Genomic DNA, 25,094 nt, shown 5'->3' with positions numbered 1-25,094 from the left:
GGTTTAAAAAAAATAATGAGATTCCATGTTTATAATGTCATCTGTTGTAACAATACCAACCTCGCTGAATATACAAGATAACTTACTGTTGTTTTCTGCATAAATCCTTATGACAGGCATCAGCTCAAAGAGCACTTTGGGTTTGGATTCAATGAGTCTCATGTTCCTCTTGTCCCAGCCAGCACCTTCAAGATAGAGGCCATAGACGTAGACACCCTCTGTGGGAGGGGCAGAAATATCATCCTTCATCCATTTTGTGACCTCATTACAAAGCACCATATTGTCCAGAGCCCAGCCTTTGTTGGCCCGAGTTATTTCCTATTCCAGGCAGCAAAGGAGGAAGAAAATAATTAGACTTTGTCTTAACAGAAAAAGCATAAAAATGATGAAACTTCAGCTGCAAATTACCCTAATCCAAAGGAAGTAGAATAGTATTTAAAGAATTAAGATGATTTTCTCATAAAAAGAAAAATACCCATGTCCTGGGCTGGGGTTGAGAGTCAGTGGTAGAGTGCTTGCCTAGCACATGTGAGGCACTGGGTTTGATCCTCAGCACCACATAAAAATAAAAATAAATAGAAGTATTGTGTTCATCTACAACTAAAATAAATATTTAAAAAATACCGGCCTAATTTAACCACTTATACTTCAAAATAGAAATATGAAATTATGACAAATATGAAAATAACAAACAAATAAAAATTCAAGTTTAACAGCCTGAAAATAAATGGCTGTGTTTATGTTAGTGGCAATGTAACTGCCAGGAACAGAAAAGAGATAAGTCATTCTCTGTCTTATTATATTCTTTAAAACAATAAGAAAGAAGCAAAGCTGGTAGAGGAAAATTACGACAACACAACAAGTGCAAATCAGAGATATTTATTACCTGTCGCATTGCTGTTAAAAATCCTTGGGGGTTGAAAAAGCCTGTCATCCAAAAACAATGGGGTCGACCATTGAAAACCCAGGAGGTAAACTGGCAGTTTCTCTCTAGAAGTTCAGTAAACCAGAAACCCAGCGTACTCGAAACCCATGAAGCCTAAAATGCATTAAAACAATTCATTAATATGTTTAATTCTGCTGTGTAAATGATCGGGCTCGTAGGAAACCAAAGGTAAAATACAAATTTCCCTTCTACAGTGACAATGTCCGTAAGTTATGCATTCCCCTCGGGTTCGGACATGGAAGGTTTTCAAGTTGCTTGTCCTTAACGATATTGATGACGTAAAGATATAACAGAACAAGCTACTCATTATGTGATTCACAGGACTAGCTGTTCAAGATGTCTGATGTCAATAGAAGCAGCTTCCACATACCAATATCTTCTTCACCATTTATGCTATCAAGGAATCAAAACAATTTATGCATTAAATTTAGCAAGCTCTCAGCATTTTTTAGATTACTATTTCAATTAGATAGAGTAAAAAAATAGGATTTTTATTTATATAAATGTGTTCATGGCATATCAGGATAAATCATCCACACTTTATATTCTGTGGACAATAAACCATAGAAGGCTTCTTCTACTTATTTTTAATAAGGTAAACAACAGGTTTCCTTCTGGAGCGATTGTCCCTTTAAAATGCACTTACACTACCGCTCATTAAGGAGCAGAAATAGAAACTCAGTTGTTTTACTTTGTACTAAGTATTTGCATGTATTGCCTCTAGTTCTCCCTCAATTCACCTGGGAACTTCCACGATGACAGTTGGCATGAACCTACCCTTAATGCTGTCAGAAGCAGCACTGGTAGTATCTATAAACCATAGCTTATATCATTTGAACTGCAATATTTTACATATGAATAAATGCAATAATCAACCAGGGTAGCTGTACCACTTGAATTTCAAACATCTCAAGAATTAATTTGCCTGTATTTCAAGAACTACTGGGATTCTACTGACTGATAATAAGTTGTGAAGAATAAAAATTCTGAATAAACAGATCATAATTTATAAATTAAGTAACTCATTCTATCCTATCTTTATAGGTGTGTCATTACCTAAAAGAGATATGCAACATCTCCCCTGAGGGCAGAGGGAGCCATTAGCAAAAGGGTGCCTCTTGGGAAGGATCCCTGTTTGGCTCCAGAGCCTGTGCTGGTGGAGTTGGGTGAGCTGGTTTAATGGAGAATGAACTTGCAATGGACAGTGACCCGGAAGGTCCTTCTTCTGTCATTGGCAACGAAAAGGGGAAACTGAGAACAGTCTCTGTCCTTGGCAATGAATTTATGGAAAGTAAGGAGAAAGTAAAGGAATGTGCCAAAAAGATGATTCTGAGTTTCTAAGCATATGACTGGAGGAGTGGACGGTGGAATTAAATAAGATGGAGGAAATAAGAAGTTCTAATTATTTCATGCTACCTGCAGGACCCGCTGCCTTGGAATCTGCCAAAGCCCTGGGTAAAATAACTGAGATTTGGCACTGAAGTATTCTCAAAGAGACTAGCAGTTCTAATCCCATCTTGTCTCATCTCTGTTTTCCCTAATAACCTATAGGAGGCCAAGTCTCCAATTTCATAGCTATCCGCTGCCCTCTGGATATCTCCCATTCTGGCCCAATCTCCAGCCTCCTGCCCTCTGAAGCCTGTCCACTCTAATTTTAGCATCTTTAGCAACATGAGCAGAAAACTCCTCTAAATCCGCCATCTCTTTCCTATACAGTTCCTCCACCCCTCTCTTAAACTGAAATCTTCCTCCAGGACAGGCTCTCCCCTTGCAACATTCTCGAAGTGTAGGTTGCTGCTTCCCTCACCCTCCACAGCGCTGAGAACCAGGGCAATAGTAGAAGCCCTTGTCCTTTCTGATGATGTCAATAGGTCATCACTTTGCATCATTCTGTTCCTCTGAGTCTCATGCCATCTTCACATACCACCCCCACCCCTTTTTGTTTCTGTCAACTAATTACCACACCCTCTTATTCATTCTAGTTTACTCTTCACTCAATCCCCCAAATAACTGTGGTCCTGAGGGCAGGGAGTGATAATGGTGATGGTAGTGATGGTGGTAGAGGTGGATGGTGGTGGTGGTGGTGGTGGTGGTGGCAGTGATGGTGGTAGAGGTGGATATTGTGGTGGTGGTAGAGGTAGATGTGGTGATGGTGGGGTGGAGGCAGATGTAGTTGTGGTGGGTGGAGGTGGGTTTGGTGATGGTGGTAAAGGTAGATGTGGTAGTAGAAGTAGAAGTGAATGTGGTGGTGGTAGAGGTGGATGTGGCTGTGGTGGGTGGAGGTGGCTTTCATGGTGGTGGTAAAGGTGGATATGTGGGTGTGGTAGAGATGGATGTGGTGGTGTGGTAGAGGTGGATGTGGTGGTGTGGTAGAGGTGGATGTGGTGGTGTGGTAGAGGTGGATGTGGTGGTGTGGTAGAGGTGGATATGTGGGTGTGGTAGAGATGGATATGTGGGTGTGGTAGAGATGGATATGTGGGTGTGGTAGAGGTGGATGTGGTGGTGTGGTAGAGGTGGATGTGGTGGTGTGGTAGAGGTGGATATGTGGGTGTGGTAGAGATGGATATGTGGGTGTGGTAGAGATGGATGTGGTGGTGTGGTAGAGGTGGATGTGGTGGTGTGGTAGAGGTGGATGTGGTGGTGTGGTAGAGGTGGATGTGGTGGTGGTAGTGGGTAGTGACAATGGTTGTGGTGTTGGTGGTAGTGCTGGTAGAGGTGGTGGTGATAGTGGTGGTAGTAATGGTGGTAGAGGTGGATATGCTTGTGGTGGAGGTGGATATGTTAGTGGTGGTGGTGGTGATCTTGGTAGAGGTGATGATGACGGTGGCAGAGGTAATGGTTGTGGTTGGTTGTGGTAACAGTGCTGAAGGTAGATAGTGTGGTTTTGCTAATAATAATCACAAGCACTTACGTAAGCACTGGGCCATGTGCCAAGCACTATTCTGAGCACTTTACACAAAACAATTCATTTAATCTGCACAAACTTGCTAGCAATGGCATAATGCTGTTATCTCCATTTTACAAATACTAGAACTGAGGCACAGCAAGCCAACTAATTTATCCCATGTTATACAGCTTAAAAGAGTCATGACTTGAATGCAGATATTCTGGCCAGAGCCCATACTCATACCCACATCCACATTTATTTACTTTCATTAATCCTTCTGGGTAACATTAGCATCCACTTAACATTCTACTCTCTTATCTCTTCGGACCCCTTATGACCTTCCTAACCATTCCATTTCATTCCCCACTCCCACATCCACACTTGTCATCAACACTGCCCCACTGGGAGGAGTATGTTTCCTCCGCTCCTGTATTTTCTTCTATGGGGAGATAACTCCCTTTATGTAACCCTCCAATTAGCTCTACCTCCTCCACATCCCCAGGCCAAGGAAGTCAAGAAATGGGCAGGGTTGTGGGTGTTTCAGAGGCAGACTGTGGTCATCAGCATCCCATGCACTCCCTACCCCTCCCAGTCTCCCATGCAGTTAGGTTTGGTCCATGGCTCTAGTTCAGATCCATAGATGCTGACTGAAGTGGCATGGGTCCCTCATTGACACAGGAAGTTCAGACCCAGCAATCCTTGTCAGTCGTTCTTCCCTCTGCTGTCTGACTTCAGAGGCCATGTGCTCCCGGTACCATGCTCTCTGATGGTGAGACCTCCACCAGATAGGTCCCAGAGCCACTATGTGGAGCCAAGGACCCACTGGACTTAATGAGGGGCATAATGAAGTGGAGAGCTGCTGTAACATCAGCTTCTAAAATGTGTGTCAATTGTGTATGAAATATGATATGTCAAGAGCTTTGTAATGTTTTGAACAACCAATAAAAAAAAGAAATGAAAAAAAATAAATAAAATGTGTGTCAACACAATTTGAACAGACCAATATCAATGGATGAAATTGAAGAAGCCATCAAAAGACTACCAACCAAGAAAAGCCCAGGACCGGATGGGTATACAGCGGAGTTTTACAAAACCTTTAAAGAAGAATTAAAACCAATACTTTTCAAGTTATTTCAGGAAATAGAAAAAGAGGGAGCTCTGCCAAATTCATTCTATGAGGCCAACATCACCCTGATTCCGAAACCAGATACCTCAAAGAAAGAAAACTACAGACCAATATCTCTAATGAACCTAGATGCAAAAATCCTCAATAAAATTCTGGCGAATCGAATACAAAAACACATCAAAAAAATTGTGCACCATGATCAAGTAAGGATTCATCCCTGGGATGCAAGGATGGTTCAATATACGGAAATCAATAAATGTTATTCACCACATCAATAAACTTAAAGATAAGAACCATATGATCATCTCAATAGACGCAGAGAAAGGATTTGACAAAGTACAGCATCCCTTTATGTTCAAAACATTAGAAATACTAGGGATAACAGGAACTTACCTTGACATTGTAAAGGCTATCTATGCTAAGCCTCAGGCTAGCATCATTCTGAATGGACAAAAGTTGAAGGCATTCCCTCTAAAATCTGGAACAAGACAGGGATGCCCTCTCTCACCACTTCTATTTAATTTAGTCCTTGAAATATTAGCCAGAGCAATTAGACAGACAAAAGAAATTAAAGGCATAAAAATAGGAAAAGAAGAACTTAAATTATCACTATTTGCAGATGACATGATTCTATACCTAGAAGACCCAAAAGGGTCTACAAAGAAACTACTAGAACTAATAAATGAATTCAGCAAAGTGGCAGGATATAAAATCAACACGCATAAATCAAAGGCATTTCTGTATATCAGCGACAAAACTTCTGAAACGGAAATGAGGAAAAACACTCCATTCACAATATCCTCAAAAAAAATAAAATACTTGGGAATCAACCTAACAAAAGAGGTGAAAGATTTATACAATGAAAACTACAGAACCCTAAAGAGAGAAGTAGAAGAAGATCTTAAAAGATGGAAAAATATACCCTGTTCATGGATAGGCAGAACTAACATTATCAAGATGGCGATATTACCAAAAGTTCTCTATAGGTTTAATGCAATGCCAATCAAAATCCCAACGGCATTTCTTGTAGAAATAGATAAAGCAATCATGAAATTCATATGGAAAAATAAAAGACCCAGAATAGCAAAAGCAATTCTAAGCAGGAAGTGTGAATCAGGCGGTATAGCGATACCAGATTTCAAACTATATTACAGAGCAATAGTGACAAAATCAGCATGGTACTGGTACCAAAACAGGCAGGTGGACCAATGGTATAGAATAGAGGACACAGAGACTAATCCACAAAGTTACAACTATCTTATATTTGATAAAGGGGCTAAAAGCATGCAATGGAGGAAGGATAGCATCTTCAACAAATGGTGTTGGGAAAACTGGAAATCCATATGCAACAAAATGAAACTGAATCCCTTTCTCTCGCCATGCACAAAAATTAACTCAAAATGGATCAAGGAGCTTGATATCAAATCAGAGACTCTGCGTCTGATAGAAGGAAAAAGTTGGCTACGATCTACATGTTGTGGAGTCGGGCTCCAAATTCCTCAATAGGACACCCATAGCACAAGAGTTAATAACAAGAATCAACAAATGGGACTTACTTAAACTAAAAAGTTTTTTCTCAGCAAGAGAAACAATAAGAGAGGTAAATAGGGAGCCTACATCATGGGAACAAATTTTTACTCCTCACACTTCAGATAGAGCCCTAATATCCAGAGTATACAAAGAACTCAAAAAATTAGACAATAAGATAACAAATAACCCAAGCAACAAATGGGCCAAGGACCTGAACAGACACTTCTCAGAGGAGGATATACAATCAATCAACAAGTACATGAAAAAATGCTCTCCATCTCTAGCAGTCAGAGAAATGCAAATCAAAACCACCCTAAGATACCATCTCACTCCAGTAAGATTGGCAGCCACTATGAAGCCAAACAACAACAAGTGCTGGCAAGGATGTGGGGAAAAGGGTACACTTGTACATTGCTGGTGGGACTGCAAAATGGTGAGGCCAATTTGGAAAGCAGTATGGAGATTCCTGGGAAAGCTGGGAATGGAACCACCATTTGACCCTGCTATTGCCCTTCTTGGACTATTCCCTGAAGACCTTAAAAGAGCATGCTACAGGGATACTGCCACATGGATGTTCATAGCACAATTCACAATAGCTAGACTATGGAACCAACCCAGATGCCCTTCAATAGATGAATGGATAAAAAAAAAAATGTGGCATTTATACACCATGGAATATTATGCAGCACTAAAAAATGACAAAACCATGGAATTTGCAGGGAAATGGATGGCACTAGAACAGATTATGCTTAGTGAAGCTAGTCAATCCCTAAAAAACAAATACCAAATGTCTTCTTTGATATAATGAGAGCAACTATGAACAGAGCAGGGAGGAAGACCAGGAAGAAAAGATTAACATTAAACAGAAACATGAGATGGGAGGGAAAGGGAGAGAAAAGGGAAATTGCATGGAAATGAAGGGAGACCCTCATTGCTATACAAAATTACATATAAGAGGTTGTGAGGGGAATGGGAAAATAAACAAGGAGAGAAATGAATTGCAGTAGATGGGGTAGAGAGAGAAGATGGGAGGGGAGGGGAGGGAGGATAGTAGAGGATAGGAAAGGTAGCAGAATACAACAATTACTAATAGGGCATTATGTAAAATTGTGGATGTATAACCGACGTGATTCTGCAATCTGCATTTGGGGTAAAATTGGGAGTTCATAACCCACTTCAATCTAATGTATGAAATATGATATGTCAAGAGCTTTGTAATGTTGTGAACAACCAATAAAAAAAATAAAATAAAATAAAATGTGTGTCAAGGCCTTGGCTGTGAAGCTGCAGGTGGTTGGAAAGCCACCGCAGCAGGAGGAAAGAGGTACATATGAGGAAGCCATGCTCTTCCTCTTTTTCTTTTAGGACTAAGATGTCGGCAGAGAGCATGCGTTTTGCTCTGCTCCTAGCTTCATAGGGAGGTCTGTTCATGAGACATTGCCCAGTGCAGTGTTGCTGGTCGGTAAATCTTTCTAAGTTCCATTTAAGGCAGTTCACCTTAAAGTAGATATAATCCATATTCTCCAATACAGCTCTCTGACAGAATGTTCTGCAGTTTTCCTTGCTCCCTGTCTTCCTCTTCTTTTGGAATCCAGGTGAATAAATGAGCTATTTTATTAGTCCCCTAAAATAACCCAACATAGGCCACCTCCAAGATTTCCAACTCCAGTTTTGACTCTCCCACCACAGTCTCCATATCTAATTTACTTATTCAAGAACAGCTACGCAACCTAAACATGGTCTCTGACTCTGGTTCCATCACTTGCCTCCCATCAATACATTTTCTCCCATTTTGTCTTCTCTTCATGCTTCATTATAATCTCCCCCAGTGCAAATAGCTCCATAATCTAGCTACCACTCCATCTGTTGTGGGTTGCTCTGTTCCTCAAAAAATATATATTTAAATCCTAACTCCCAGTACCTAAGACAGTGACCTTCTTTGGAGATAGAGTCATTGCAGAGGTAATCAAGTTTAAATGAAATTACTGGTGCAGGCCCTGATCCCATGTGACCACTATCCTTATGAAAAAAAAAAAGGGGAATTTGGACACAGACAGAAATGCAGAAATAATCCAAGGAAAGATGATGTAAATATACAGGGGGAGAATGCCACGTAGAGATGAAGGGACTACGGCTGCCCAAGCCAAGGAATTCCTGGGGCCACCCAAAGGTAGGATGAAGCAGAGACATATTTGCTCAAGAACTTCTGAAGGGAGCATGGCCCCACCGACACCTGGATCTTAGACCACAGCTTCCCGCACTGTGAGAAAATACATTTCTGCTGAACCCAGTCTGAGACACAGGCCTGACTGGCCAACAAGAAACCACCTTGCCAACTTGCCATCCCTTGCCAACTTGCTCCCAGACAGCAGATCCCGGCTGGAGGAAACACCACTGTGTGCCAGGCTTCCCTGAACTTGGCAACTTGAGGCTGCAAAGAGGAGAATCCTGCCACATCACTACTTGGTCTTTTGACTTTTAGGTTGGTGCAGCATACACATTAAGGGAAGTGGAGTAGAATTAAAACTCTTGGGAGAGGAGACACTGGGCCAGGGAGCTGCCTGGTCAGCACTTGCTGGGCTCATGCTGTGGGAGTGGGGCCACCCCAAATGATAGCAAGGATCACACTCCAAGGATTCAGTGCTCCAGATCCATTTTCCCAGGAAGTATGGGATAGAACACTGTAACACCGCCTACTCTTTTCCCATGTATTTTCTCAATCATTATTAACCTTAGAAATTTCACTTGCATGTTCTCTTGAAATGGGCATGCACACATAACAGAGAAAGAGAGAGAGACTTAAATACGGCACAAGAAAAGGATGGCATTTAGGCTCCAGCCCCTCAAATGTTCTCTCCTAAAGCACACTCAGCTTCCTCCTTACAAAGACACTCAGGAGTTCACTGTACTTTCCAAGTGGAAAATTGTTCTTCAAAACCACATCTGTCTTCAGCACAATTGCCAACAGGTGGTCAGTAAGCATGCTGTTGAATTATTGTCTTTTTACTTTGAGATAGACACACTATACACTGTATTTATAGGCACAGCAGGGAAAGTATTTTTTTTTCTTTTTGGCATGGTTTTTAATATTCACACATTTCTCTCTACAAAACTTAACATCTTGGACTTTGGAGTCTAAGAGCTTGGGTTTGAATTCTGATTCTTGTACTTCTTAGAAGTGTGATCTGGGGAAAGACTTAGCCTTTCCCCACTGCATGTTCCTCAACTGTAAAGTGAGGACAATAAAATGCAAAATTTAAATGAAATAGTGTATGTACGTTGTTTACTAAAGCACCTGGTATGTAGATATGCTAAATAATTTTCTTCCCTACCTGCAATCTTTTAATATTTAGGGTTCTAAGATGATTAGTCCCTAAGCAAAAGAACCAACGTAAGTAAATTTTTCATAGGTGTTTTTCACATGAGAATTAATGAGTGACTGGGCAGAATAAGAGCAGAGTTAGACATACTTTTTTCCAACGAGCAGGAATTCTGGCATCAAACATGCAATCCAAGGCATCTCGCAGATTTTCGCTCATGATGATGGTGCCATCAATAGCAAGTTTTAGCTCAGTCAGGGTGCTGCGGACAAGGCTGAGCACCCTCTGCATTCTGTCTATCTCCTGATGGAGGAAAATGTTCATCGGCTGGAATGGCCCCATCTTCTGCAGCCTCTCTTTCACCTGCCATAGAGACATTCAAAGCACTTATTAAAAATAAGTCAATTACTAAGATTTTATGGAGCTGGTACCCTGGCCAAATTTTTACAATCCCATAAGTACTAAAGTTTTATTTTGTAGATGGTGGGGAGAGGAAGAAATGGGAAAGAAAACATCTCTTAGATGACCAGCTTGAATTTTCATAGCATGTAGGGAAGAGCAGACAGTCATTAATTCAAAGAAAATGTAAAAGACATCACCATAACCATGAGATCTCCTAGACAGCAAATGCACTTACTGACACAAGTTCATTTACTGTCAATCTGAACACAACCATGGACACATAGATATGGTGGTGGTAGTGATGGTGGTAGAGGTGATTTTGTGGTAGTAGAGGTAGACATGGAAGTGTTGGTAGTGATGGTGGTATTAGAGGTAGATGTTGTACTGGTGGTGGTAGTAGTGATAGTGGTAGAGGTGGATGTGGTGGCGGTGTGTGGAAGTGGATTTGATGGTGGTGATAGAGGTGGATATGGTGGTGGTAGTGATGGTGGTAGAGGTGATTTTGTGGTAGTAGAGGTAGACATGGAAGTGTTGGTGGTGATGGCGGTATTAGAGGTAGATGTTGTACTGGTGGTGGTGGTAGTGATAGTGGTAGAGATGGATGTGGTGGCGGTGTGTGGAAGTGGATTTGATGGTGGTGATAGAGGTGGATATGGTGGTGGTGGTGGTAGAGATGGAGGTGGTTGTGGTGGATGGAGATGGATTTGGTGGATGTGGTGGTGGTGGTAGAGGTGGACTTGCACATGCACACAATCATTCTGTTGGCTGTCCCCTCAAAACTAGACTTTCATTTTTAAGACTTTCTGCTTCTTCCATGAAGCTTCCATCCATTCTTTCATTTCTGTTCTACAAGTCTTGAGGATCTTCTGCACAGCAGATAGGCTGAACTGCTTTATCCCAAAATGGCACTGAAAAAATCAGCAAGAGGAGGAAGACTCTTCTAAATTTACTCGCCATGTATTACGTAATTGTTATTCTATCTGTAGATGTTTTAATTTCCTCATAAATATTTCAAAGTCTGGTAGATGTGAATGACTTCTTTCCTGATCCTATAATAAAAAGTACTTATGAAAGCTGATAATGGTATTGATTTTCTCCAAGCCACTGATCAGAGATTCATCCAGGGAAATTATCTCCTTGACAACAGGTCTCTGAGTTCAGCCTATATCACAAGCATCCAAAATCTCCAGCTTAGCAGAAAACTGTAGGATGCTGAAGACATAGAACACTGCAGGATTACTTCAAAAATTAGATGGAGGGATGGGGTTGTGGATCAGTGGTAGAGCACTTGCCTAGCATGTGTGACACACTGGGTTCAATTCTCAGCACCACATATAAATAAATAAAGTCCATTGACAACTAAGAAAATGTTTTTTAAAAAAAACAGATGAAAAAGAATGATATACAAAAAAAATTACCATGTTGACTCTGAGTCAAAAGTATGATGTGGTTACTCCAGGTCATTTCTTCCATGGTAAGTAAGCCACTTACTGCGGGGTTTATCAAAGAATCTAAAACAAAATTCTATCAGAGTAAATCTTTCCACAAATCCATTAAAGCGTCCAAAGAACTAACTTTCATAATTATAAATCTTCTTTGAAGCTATTTACATATTTTAAAATATCTACTTTCAAAACTAGTGAGATGAAGAAGTTGCAGAGAGGTAATATTGTACATATAGACTCCTTGAAATGACAAAGGCCTGAATTTTAAGGGGTATCTTTAACTATACCACGTATATAGTCACTTGGTACCTTAATAATAAATTGATTTCCTCTTAACAAATGACATTATGAAGTATAACAGGGAAAGGTGCTAGAAAAGCTATCCCAAATCATCAGCAAGCACGCAGAATTTAGAAATAAATGTTAACATTGTCATCTATTTATTTATTATCTATATTTTGAAATGATTACATCCATACATTCAAAAACTTCTTTCTCTGGTTCTTTTGGAAGCTTGTTTTTAATTTTTTGTTTGTTCTTTTTATTTATACATGACAGTAGAATGTATTTTGACATATCATACATACATGGAGTATAGCTTCCCTTTCTTGCGGTTGTTTATGATGTGGAGTTACACTGGTTGTATATTCATAAAATATTTTTTTAAATTGCCCTGATTAGTTACATATAACAGTGTAATGCATTTTTTTAAATATTTATTTTTTATTGTAGTTGGACACAATGCCTTTATTTTATTTATTTATTTATTTTTATGTGGTGATGAGGATCGAACCCAGGGCCTTGCACGTGCTAGGCAAGTGCTCTACCACGGAGCCACAACCCCAGCCCCAATGTGGAATGCATTTTGACACACTGTACACAAATGAAGCACAACTTCTCCTTGCTCTGGCTGAACACGATGCAGAGTCACGCCAGTAATGTAACCAGACGTGTACATAGGAAAATAACGTCCACAGTCCTTCTCATCCCCACATCCCCTCCCCTCCCCTCACTCCCTTCTGCACAATCCAAAGTTCCTTCATTCTTCCTACCCCCGCCATTATGGCTCAGCATCTCCTTATCAGAGAAAACATTTGGCCTTTATTCTTTGGGGTTTGGCTTATTTCACTCAGCATGATATTCTCCAGCTCCATTCATTTACCTGCCAATGCCACAATTTCATTCCTCTTTAAGTCTGCATGAGAAATTATTAGATCTTTTGCCCTCTTTCCTTCTTCATCACTCTCCAACCAACCAGACACACCCTCAGCGGACATTCTGTCAGGATTTTGTCAACTCACTTCAAATGGGCTGTAGTCTGGAGGCAGCTTCTCCAGCATATCATCAGCCAGCCGTGCCACCACAGTCTCCCGGGTCTCGTCCCCTCCACCAGAGCTGTCCTTGGGCTGGATGCTCAGGATGGTGTCCAGCACGTCCTTGGCCAGCTTGCTCTGATAGGTGATGTCGGCATTGGGGTGCAGCCCAAACACCTCGGGGCTGTCATAGGCCGGCAAGCTCTGAACAGTGAACACGCCAGATGAGCACAGACTGCCTATGTAAGCACCAGCTGAATTGTAACATGTTAGGAAATAAAAATGCTTCTACTAGGAGAAGCATTTAAATATGCCTTATCTATGTCAGGTAGATTACAACCTCAATTATTTTTCAAGAAAAGAATCAAGAGATGCTTTGTAAAATCTTAACATTGAAAACCAAAAGAGACTCATGGTTCATTAAGGTCGGTACCTCTGGCAAAACTTAAGTGGAGATACTGCCTCATTATGTAATATGTGAGATAGAGAAGGAGCTGTGGGTTGGTATTTTGTCTTCTGATAGTCAAATCTAATTCAAGCCAGTTTAAATAAATGTTGTATAATTAGTGGCTATGATGTTTATAAGAGACCAGGAAATGAGAACTTTAGCAAGCATGCCGAATAAGACCACAGGAGTCGCACTCTCCTGGGGAGAAAGAAGGAGACTAGAAAAAGAGAAGTATTAAGAGAAGAGCAGAGACAGAAAAACAAAGAGATACAGAGTGAGAAACTGCCAAAGCAGAACAATCAGGCAGCCAACTCCCTCGACCTTTGAGGGAAAGGAAATTTACTTATAATTTTATATATATTTTTAGGTATGAATCTTATTGTTAACTTTATTAGTCTTGTTCATACTTTTCCTCCCTTATTCTGTATTTTGTTCATTTTTTCATAATATCTTCTTATGAGCTACCTCAATTTCATTCTGAAATGAGGTATATATAAAAAGAATGTGTACAGGCATCCCTGAATTTACACCTTCACAGGCACTTTTCCTATACACTGCTAATGATTTAAAGACACATACGGTACAGCAAGACAAATATATTTGTTGATTTGAATTAATAAAAGTGTAGAGGTGGTAATATATGATGAACTCATTACATTAATATATCAAAAAAAGCTGTAAATACACTGATAAATTTAGCCCTTTGGGGCTGTTGTGCTTTGGCTTGTTACTCTGAGATAAATCCTAGAGGCCAAAGAGACTGCTAAATCATGATCTAATGAACTCAGGTATAGAGACAGAAAGTATAGCTACCTTGAAAATAAGATTTTTGCCCTATGCCCCCCTTCCAAATTTACTGACAAAAATCTACCTTATAAGGTCAGTACTCCTTGTAAATGGGAAAGTTTTGCCCATTGGGGGTCATGTGGCAATACCTGAAGAGGTTTTCTGGTTCTTACAGTAGGTAGGAGGGTGCTGCTGGTATCTAGTGGGTAAAAGCCAGGGATGCTGCATGCCAGCCATGCTACAATGCCAAGATAGTCCCCTGTGACAGAGAATAACGCACCCCCACATGTCATAGGGCTAAAGTTAAGGAGCCCTGGCTTAAAGGAAGCACCTATACAAAGCAGGTTTCTGGATGTTGTACCATATACACCTATTAGGCCAAGATTAAGGAATGAATGTCACAGGACCAGTCAAGCGAGTTGGAAAACAGAACAGGCTGAGTCTACAAACTGCCCTTGCCCTACAGCTGTGGTATCTGAAAGTCTCACCGGCAGGGAGCCCCAGGTGACTGGTATAGGTCAACATCTGCCCAATCCATCATCTCTCCAAAGGAAACTCACCAAGGGATTAAAAGAGAAGAGAAGTGGCTAAAGAATTCACAGAAAACACACTCAGACCGCACATAAACATTTAATCAAGCAAACATAAAAATATAAAGAAAGCATTTATAGCAAAAGCTTTTATTTATATATATCTCCATTAAAGTTTGTTTTAAAATCTGTACAAATCATGTAAATAAATCTCAACAAGATAAAAAAAAAAAAAAACTCTGTGGTTGACCAACCTGGATATATTGAAGATAGTTATCCACGGTGCTGCATTTCGGAATATTATATCCTTGGTAAAAGCTGAAATCTGGTCCAAACATGTTTTCACTGAACCAAACCTTTGCAAAGGTGTTCAACAATCTCTTATCATAGTCATCAGTGACTCTGCCTCCATATTGAATCTCTCCTATCATGTAGCGGACAGTGGTCCAGGAGACGCCCTGGGAAAATAAACCAGAATAATTATACAGAACTGACTCTTGTCTCATCCTTGTTTCCCCTGCCAAGTGACATCCACATGGTCATTGTCATCAAAGTGCTTCATTCCAGTCAGTCATCCGCCATCAGGAAGTGAAGACAGAGAGCAGAAAGCAGACTAAACAGGCAGACAGGAGGGGTTACTTGAGCTTGCCTTTTTGATTTGAAATACCCTCTTGAGGCATTAATATATTTTCATGCTTTAATATTAATATGAAAATTGTTTACTTCTTGAGAGAATACTGATGCAGTTCCTTAAAAAGCACACATTTCCAAAGCATTCTAGATTCTCATTTTTAATTTTTAGGATTTAAAATCAATCCCCTTCCCCTAACTCCACCCTCCACCCCTGCAACAGGCTGTGGACATAGGACGTCAACTTGACTTTGAGAAATGAAATGAGAATCAAATTCCTCCATTTTTTCCCCCTGACGTTAAAAAGTGGGTTTGACAAGTTGCTGTGACATCATGATGACTCACACGTGGCTTCCCAAGCGAGGCAGTCACATGAGCCTGACCACCCTCACCCAGAGTCCCTGTGTCGAGGGACAACAAGCACAGCAGTACCTTTTTGATATCCATGTCGTCTAAGTGGTTCTGGATGAACTGCACAGTGGCATTGAAGTCCGCCTGGTTAAATTCATAGGGAATATTCCACCCCAGGGAACCAAACTTGCGCCTCTCCTGGACCGTGGAGTGCAGGAAGGCCACCGCGTACAGCATGGGCTTCCACTGCGCCCCCGCGCTCACATCCAGCAGGTCTTGGCTCACACCTGTGTGGTCAGACAGGTGAAAATGTGAATCCTCTCTCTAATGCCTTTATTTTCTCTTTCATAAGTAGTCATTTTTACAAACTCCTGATACTAAACTGCATTTATTTTGAATTTTTATTACATACATATGACAATTATAAGTTAAGTTTTTAGTGTCCAGGGACCATTCCTCTGTGAAGAATCTGCAAAAATACTAGGGGGCAGGGTTGTTAACGTGAGTCAAGCTCCTGCCAATCTAGCAAAATAGTGTGAGAATAAAATAGGAATAGAAGGATAATAACAACTAAAATAAATGCTATTATTACCATTATAACTGCTACTAATAATTATTGTATCATTATTATTGGGGCATATAGTCAGATCATATACACTTAATACTTCAATATTAATTAAAATAATGTATTTAGAAGCCCACAGCAACCTAGGTACATTCCCTAAATCATTATTATATTATATTATATTATATTATATTATATACAAAGTTGCATATTAATTTTTTTACTGCCATTACCCTTCCACCTCTATTTTATCCCCATATTACCTTGTCAAAGGAATTTGACTCTTATTAGCAACCTCCCCCAAAAAAAGCCTGTGCAGATTTTTCAAACTATAACATAATGATTAAACACATTCATTTAGCTACAATTCATTCCAGTCTTCCTGGATAGACCTTCTCGTCCCTCTTTTACATTTGAGAAAATTGACGCTCAGATTAGTTGAGCAACTAGCACTCAAGAAAAGCAGCTGTCTTCAGGAAACACAGAATCAAGACTCCTGACTCCAGGTTTCCTGCTCTTTTCATGACCACGAATTCCAGACCCGATACTACAAAGCAGAGAAGCAGACAACCTCAGTTCCCTGCAGGACTGGAGGCCGTCTTGTCTGTTTGTCACCACTGTCTTTCAACTTGGCTGATGTTGTGACAGGCAACCCTAATGGATGGAGACAGGCCATCCTTTCAATTCAGACTCCTCCTGGAAAAGGCTACTGCACTACTTTAGATATGGAGCACAAAGGCCATAAGCAGCCAAATTGTTGATTCTGTGTGTTTACATAAAAGGCAGTGTCTGGGTGGAGAACAGCAATAGGCTGACATGGAGCAATGGCAGGAAAATCAAGGGGGAAACCGTGAACTTGGCTTGGTCACAGCAGAGCCTATTTCCCATGGAGCATGATGTGAGGGGATCATTGCTCTCCAGCAAATTAAATAAAAGTATTATTTGCTAATTCTGCTTTTATAATTCCTTCATAGAAATAATTTTATTTTTATTTTTATGTACAAAAAATAAAAAATAAAACAACCTATAGATCCGAAGTCTTCCTCAACTCACCACCATATGTTCTCTTGAGTCCTGCCCGGAGGCCTTGTGGAGGCTCGTTGGCAAATTTAATGGACATCTGAAGGAGTGTAATGGGAAACTGCTTGTGAACCTCAGTGGTCATCCACAGGCGAAAAGCGCCGTGCACTGTCTCAGTTTCTGTAATTATGTCCATGAGTTCATCCAGGAAATCAAGTCCCAAGTGACAGTTCTGTAAAAGCGCCCATCCTCCCTAAATCAAGAACAATAAATGGAAACTAGGTTATTTTGTGTTCCACCCATAAATTTTTTTAAAAAAATATTTTTGAAAAAAAATTAAAAAATAATTTAACTTAGAAGTTAAATAACTAAAATCTGCTAAAGAAGCACAAGAACCACTTTAAGTTAATCCAGGTCATATGGAGAATACAGTAACATTTAACTGAGATATGCTTTGGTGGTGTCGCCATATGCATTTTATGGTATACTACCACGCCAATCACAGTGATGACCCAAGTAACAGTCACACAGTAACCAAGGTAAAACAGAAAAAGATCTAGGACTTCCAAGAAAAGACTGAAAACATCCACCTAACTCAGCTCCCTTACAAATCCCATTAACCCTATAATGAAGGGACACTTTTTAAAGTCTGAACTCCTAAGGACAAAGACAGTAAGAGAATAATCTCAATACTGTTTAAAACAGGCTCAAGAGGGCTGGGGATGTGGCTCAAGTGGTAGCACGTTCGCCTGGCATGCGTGCGGCCCGGGTTCTATCCTCAGCACCACATACCAACAAAGATGTTGTGTCCGCCAAGAACTAAAAAATAAATATTAAAAAAAATTCTCTCTCGCTCTCTCTCTCTCTCCTCTCTCACTCTCTCTTTAAAAAAAAAAGAAAAGAAAAGAAAACAGGCTCAAGAAAGCTGAATCCTAATCTGGTATTTGGGGAAAGCTGATGTGTAAGCTGATTTGTGTCACATAACTCCCCAAACCCCCAAGAGCAGGTGGCAGAGGGTACTCTTGGAAGTTTGGCAAGAAGGGCTGAAAGAGGAAGATTGAAAGTCAATGAAAGATGAGACACTTATAGTATTTAGAAGGCAAAACAGGTTCTGGACTGGAGAAATCAGCACATGAAGGTCTAATAACCACGCTGAAAACAGGTGAAAGAAAGTTTTCCTCCTGAATGTCAAGACCTGCTCCCTACCTTTCCCCCTTGTGCTCTTGGAATACCACCAGCCAGACACATACCCTCTAAAATATGGAAGGATCTTCCCTGGAAATCAGACCACTCACAACATAAGACTTAGAAAACAATAGGCCATATCTTTTGAATAAATTATACTATGAGTATAAGAAGATTCTTTGTATAAAACAATTCAGGCAAACTTCGGGATAATGAAATATCTTTTCCTCATTATCTAACCTATGGAATATGTAGAAAATCATCTGCAATGCCCACATCATAATCTTGAGAATTTTTTTTAAACGGGATATTTGGTCTTACATTTGCCATGGTCTGCTGCAAGAGCTTTCGTGCGTGGACCTCCTGGCCCTGGCCCATGGACACAAAACGGGTTTCTATTTTCAATCTCTTCCCCAAGGCAATGATGGACTCTGTAGGATCTGAGCCCATAGAGAGGAGACAGATGAGTGGCGTCCGTGGGTCAGATTCCTCCCATGTCTTTTCCAAGTCCAAGATAACTCCTTCGGCATAGTTTTCACCCATGGACTCCATGATGTACTTGCGGGCCTGCCAAAACAGTACAAAGTCAACAAGAATTGCTTCAACTCCTTTCTGTACACAACGCAGTGTAACTTTCAAAGTATCTCAAAGATGTCCATAGTAACCCTGCCAGGGAAATAGGGCAGAGACTTCTTTTTCTTGTTTGCTTGCTGTTCATATTCCCATTCTATAGGCAGAGAGGTTGTGTCACTTGCCAAACAAAATCTGTTAAAAGATCAGAACCCAAGTTGAATGCCTCTTAGTCCAGAGCCCATTAAAATACACAGATTGCTTCTTGCTATACATAAGAAATAAAAATATTAGGATACTTTATTATTTCAGATTCTATAAGACAAATATGTATGTATTTAAATAATCAAATAAATAGCATAATGTCTAGTATCTAATAGATACATATCAAATAGATAAGTATTGAATGACCATGTATTGAATGAAATGTATTGGGCACTGAATGCATGAATTAGATTTATTCATGAAATGTATTGGGTACTGAATGCATGAAAAGATTTATTCAATCATATTTCTTTTCATCATTCAGTTTTGGTTCATCCCTTTTATTAATTTTGCCTCCAATGAAACCCATGTTCACAATATGACATTAACAGACTTCATCCGCTTCATAATCTGCCATAAAAATATCTCCAATAACAATATAGTCCTTTTTCAAACAACGTAAAAAACGCTGCTTATTTTTCAACAAATAGTATTGTGATATTGCTGAGAGCCATTAGCCAAGTGGGTATGACAATTTCCTTGCCAGCATACCCCATGTTGCTTAGAGGAAGGACTCCTGGAAATGGACTTGCCTTGGTCATTTGCAGTGACATTGCATGTATGTTTGAGAAAGGTGACCCTGCTCAAGGACCAGGGTGGATCTGGGTTTAGGGAGGATCCTACTGGATTAGGGCGGATCCAGGTTTAGGGTGTATCCTGCTGGGAATAGGGCGTATCCTGCTGCCTCAGGCACCCCTGATCCTTGAGTTCCCATTGAGTTCTCGTGGGATTCAGAAAGTATTTGGGATTCAAAGTCTGGTGGAGTACATGAATTTTGCACCAGAACGTATTTCCCCAGAATGTGTTTGTAGAGGGCCGGTGTGAGTTCGGGAATAAAGAATTGCTGTTTGAATCTACAAGGCTGTGAGTGGCTCGTGATTTTGTGCCCAGCCAGACTGCAGCATGATATGACCCTTAATCTCTATTTCCTTCAGAAATAACTGGATTTTCTCAAAGAAATTCTTTTTCCAATTCTGATATCTTCTCCCAACTCAGGTGGGCAAAATGCAGGTTTCCATCCTCAATAGGATTCCCCTGCATTACCATTCTCAAAACAATCTGACACGTGCAATCTCCCCACTTCTATTCCTAGTGAAACACGACAGACTCAGCAGAACTTCCCTCAAATTCAAAAGGTTTCAGCTAGACCTGGACCCAAGAGGAGGCCAGACTGTTTAAACCTGTATCTTGGGCTTAAAAGAATCCACAGTTCGATTTCATCTGGTAGTATACACCCACTCTTCCCTCATCTTTGATATCTTGTCATTCATCTTCAAAGTGATTGGCATAACCCAAGTTCCTGAGCTTCCAAACTGATCTGAGGTTCCTCGCCATGTTTGTCCTCTTTACTGGTTAGAGATGGGGAGGTGGTGGCCATGACAAAGGAATCTCCTGGTTTACCAATGCCTCTGGTGTCTTGGTAAGAGAAAGGAAGCAGGTGCCAACTGAGTCTCAACTGCTGAATGTCCACAGAGGTTACTTCCTGATTCCTCCTGGTTTATGGACATGTGAGAGGGGAGGAGAGGGTCTCTCTTAAAAGCTCTGCTATGAAATATTCATCTTCCCCAAGAGAAGGCAAATTAAAAAAAAAATTAAATGAGTGTCCCCATTTCCTAAACCTATAGCCACTAATTCAGAAAGAGCTAGATCATTTTTCTGTGGGACCCTCCACCACCTTCAGAAGTCCCAATCTCTCCCATTAATCTTCAGTCCCCTCTATCAATGCAAGATTAAAAGGCGCGTCCATTTGGTAGAGGACTCGGCGTTCTTGGACGTGGCAACTGTCTCTTGGTGACTCTGTGGGAAAGCTATCCACTGGCTTCCCAAAGGTCCTGGTGCTAGTCAGGGCCCTCACTTGCTGGCAGAACTAGGCCATTTACATTGAAATGACCAGTTGGAGCCTGGGCCCCTTGCTCTTGGAGTGGTCTCGCATTCCAACTTTCCACCCTTAAGTTTTAGTGGTTGAGAGTTGTTCTGAAGAAATGGATGGAGTTCAATCCAATTGAATTTGGGGCACAGTTGACATTTATTTTCTTTCCTTTCAATATTTTTTATAGGTTATCAAGATTCAGTATCAAAGTCTCTAACCTGGGTCTAAATGCACACACATTTTTCTGCAGCCTTCTGACAGGTATTTAAAAAGTTCTCCTGACATGTTCTTGGACTTCCTCAAAAATCTGCCCTATGTACACATTCAATCAGAATCAGTGAAGCAGTGAGCTCTGTGGTCAGGAAGGGTTCCAAAAGCTGGACACATTGGCATGGCAGAGTCACATTGTTTCTCAGCCACAGGTACCTGCCATCATCACAGCATCTCCACCGTGTGCCACATCAAGATTCAAGTGCTTGTTACCCCAGGATAATGAAGAGCCAACAAAGCTCATACCACCATATAGGTCAGCACTGACCCAACATGAACAGCACCATAGGAGACATGAGCTAACATGCTAGAATACTCAGGGGCCAGGTGTTTCAATTCTTCCATTGCAGCATGCAGGCAATCATAGGGAGTTTATAAGCAAATCAGCAAAGCTATGTCCCAATGAACACTGTAGCCCGATTACACAATGCACAGTAATGAAATATTACCTTGTACCCCATAAATACATACAATTATTATTTGTCAATAAAAATAAGTGAATCTTTATAGATATTGAAATGTAAATGGAATATAGTTTTCATAAGTCACAAAGTATTATTCTTGTGACTTTTTCAAGTATTTAAAAATATAAAAATGATTCTTAATTCACAAACTATTCATAAACAGATAGTGGACCAATCTTTGTCAGTGAGCTCTGTTTTGCCAACTCCTGGAACAGGTGATGAAGAAGGCTATCTCACCTGTAATGAGAATTATGACTGAATTCTGAGGATAAAATTCCTGTTCCTGGAGAAGAGACATTCTCATATAGGATCATAGCCATGGCTTCAAGTCTAAAGAGTTGCAATGAATCTATGATGTAAAGATGTTACATAGGAATACTCTACAATTCCAGACAAGTTTCTAGTGTAGTGGGCATCGACTTGAAACTATAGAAAACTCAGGCGATAGGAGGACCTTTCTTCTTCTTCTTACTTCAACTTTCATTTAACATTTAACTTTTATTTAACATCCTGAGTTATCTCATTGGGCCAGCATAGGTATTACTGCTTCTCTCTATCCTGGCAAATATCCCTCCTACACAGTTATAGACTTTAAACCATGACCTCCCCTCTGTTCAGAGCACAGAGACAGATTTTAGGACAAAACAGTAGACAAATGACCATGCTTTTGAGAAGCCTGCCACTCCCCAGCATTACACAAATATTGAGTAAGCAATAGCAAATAAGCGAGTTTGGAGGATTTACAGTCTGCAGAATGATACGAAAATACACTGAGCAGGTTTGCTTGTGAAAGGAGTACTTAAGCTGCTATGAGTAGATTCACCTAGGCAAAGAAGATAGCCAGGAGGGTCAGAGTGGTGAGCATTCTATGCAGAGGGTAGATACACAGGAATCTGGGGGCAGAAGAGAGCAAGTCACCATCTGGGGACAGAAGGATGTCCGTATAAATTGTGGAAGAACTGATTCAGTGTGGGCAGCCAGGCTTCTGCACAACCTGCCCATCATAAGAAGCCGGCATCTCATTGGCATGAATGGAAATAGAGTGCCACATTGTGCAGGTTACTCCTCACCCAACTCAGAAGAACATCCTGTCTCAAGTGTCTGTTCCCAGTGAAACAGGCTCACCTTTGAGTAGGGGAGAAAGTAAACTAGTGAGCCTCTCACTTGACCGGGCCTCCCCTTGTGGAGTATATCTGAGTCACCAGTGTGTGTGTGTGTGTGTGTGTGTGCGCGCGCGCGCGCGCGCATGCAGGAGACACCCTCTGAAGTGTAGCAGTCCTGCAACCAGGTGGCTGAGCAAACCCTGATGTGAACCGAGTCACACACAGTGGAAATGCAGAGAAGCAGCAATGAAAAGCCAGATGCCGCATACAGGGGACGGAAATTGAATGTATCTACATTTTAGACCTTCGAATGTGCTTCCCAGGAAGTCATCTGGTAGGAAATTTTTTAAAAAGAAGAAGAAGAAGAACTCTAAAGTGAAAATAAAATCTTAGGAGGACAAAACGTATTTCCAGAGGGGCCTATAGACCTTGTTTAGGACATGAGTGTTATCATAAGAGCCATGGAAAGCCATCGAAGGATATGAAAGGCTGAGAAATGGCAGGTTCATTCCGTTCCTTCCAGAATACATAGTTTGGACCAGAGTACACAGGATGGGACCAAGCTGACCATTTAGAAGGCCATGGCTGTGTTCAGCCCAAGGGTGACAGAGCCAAGATAAAGATGACAAGTTACAAAGAACCTCATAAAGTTTTTATGAGAAAAGAAAAGAGAGAAAGAAGGAGAGGGAGAAAGAGGAAGAAAGAAAAGGGAAAAAAGGAAGGAAGAGAGAGAGGTAGGAAGGGAGTGGGGGAAAGAAAAAGAAAGAAAGAAGGAAGAGAGGACGGGAGGGAGGGAAGGGGGAAGAGAGAGAGAGAGAGACAGAGAGAGAAAGAGAGAGAAACAAACTATTATACCTGAACCTTCTCTTCTATATCGCACTGAAATAAGGCAACTGTTTGACAATTCATTTGGGCAGAATAAAAGTAATGAAGTAGAAGAAGAAAAACTGAAAAGATGAGTGATCTCAGTGCCCTGAGTGGCAAAACTCATTTTTCCTTTCTCAATAAATCATTGGACCTAGCTGTTTTCATGATTCCATGGTACCTAGGTGGACCTGGGTGGTCACTCCATATCTTTTTAACACTCCCTTGAAGACTGGAGGGGAAAATGCCCTGTGTTCTATTATAGACTCCAGTCTGTAGTACTCCATGGCTTCTCCAGAGAAGCCCTTGAGGGGTCAACCTATGCTCAATACTGAACTTTTACTGGTGAAAGCAAGACCCAAGTCTTTTTAGTGGCAAATCACCATGATACTAAGCCAACTGATCAAAGGTCGTGAAAAAGATGTATCTTTTGGAGGCAAGATTCACACTTAAATCACATGGAAACTTCGAACAGTTTTAGTACACATTTCTTTCTAACATTTGGAGTTTGACATTTTTCTGGGGAAGTGACTACAAGCAGAGAAGTGCTGTCCTTCCCTCTAGACACCCTCCTCCTTGATGCCTCTGCATTCTTCCTGCTTAAATAACACCGACTTACCACGCGCAGAACAGAGCACCCATATCACTTTTGAGTTACAGTAAAATGGTCCACAAGAATAATGCACTCCCTTTATTTTATGCCCACACTCCAAGCTTAGAATCATGGTTTTGCTCTTTTACTTTCGTTGAACTTCTTGGACCAAAAGAGGTTAATAAATCACTCAGCCAAAAATACCCCTTGGCTCATCTGTATGTGGTTAACTTCCATTTTTCACATTTGTGTTGCTAGAAAATTACATAGATGGCCACAAGGAAATTCTCACTTAATAACATTTAAAATATTTCTTTGAGTTTAAAGGAATTTCTCCTTTAAAACATTTCTTCTGTTTCTGTTAAGACACACTTTTTACCTGGGCAATGGTTCTGTCTGGACACCAGGACCGAATAAGGAGAAGACGTCTGAAGCAGTCAAGAGATTTATCATAGGCATTAGGAAGAGGTTCCTCCTCAGGATTTTCCTTATCAAACCAAGTTTTCCACATTTTCTCATTTCTTGATATCTGAAGAAATACCATGGGATAAGAAATGTGTCACATCACTCAAAAAAATCTTTGAGAAGTAGTTCAGATATTTTTCTTCAAACC

General features: G+C 40.7%; 1 protein-coding gene across 1 annotated transcript in view; it reads right to left on the bottom strand.

Moving 5' to 3' along the window:
• Nucleotides 1–25,094, bottom strand: part of DNAH5 (dynein axonemal heavy chain 5) — a gene marked incomplete at its 5' end in the record, with an annotated part of 237,371 nt that overhangs the window by 23,307 nt on the left and 188,970 nt on the right. Inside the window, 9 exons of the mRNA XM_081288458.1 lie at nucleotides 87–318; nucleotides 887–1,039; nucleotides 9,960–10,172; nucleotides 12,958–13,173; nucleotides 14,988–15,191; nucleotides 15,796–16,001; nucleotides 17,333–17,552; nucleotides 18,806–19,051; nucleotides 24,861–25,010. Of these exons, the coding sequence (XP_081144584.1) occupies nucleotides 87–318; nucleotides 887–1,039; nucleotides 9,960–10,172; nucleotides 12,958–13,173; nucleotides 14,988–15,191; nucleotides 15,796–16,001; nucleotides 17,333–17,552; nucleotides 18,806–19,051; nucleotides 24,861–25,010 (1,840 nt within the window). The remainder of the gene's footprint in view (nucleotides 1–86; nucleotides 319–886; nucleotides 1,040–9,959; nucleotides 10,173–12,957; nucleotides 13,174–14,987; nucleotides 15,192–15,795; nucleotides 16,002–17,332; nucleotides 17,553–18,805; nucleotides 19,052–24,860; nucleotides 25,011–25,094) is intronic.

The sequence above is a fragment of the Spermophilus citellus genome (assembly GCF_964194105.1).
Source record: "Spermophilus citellus genome assembly, chromosome: 1".
Taxonomy (NCBI): Eukaryota; Metazoa; Chordata; class Mammalia; order Rodentia; family Sciuridae; genus Spermophilus; species Spermophilus citellus.
Note: the sequence above shows the minus strand (reverse complement) of the source record. Positions and strands in the feature narration are given on the sequence as shown.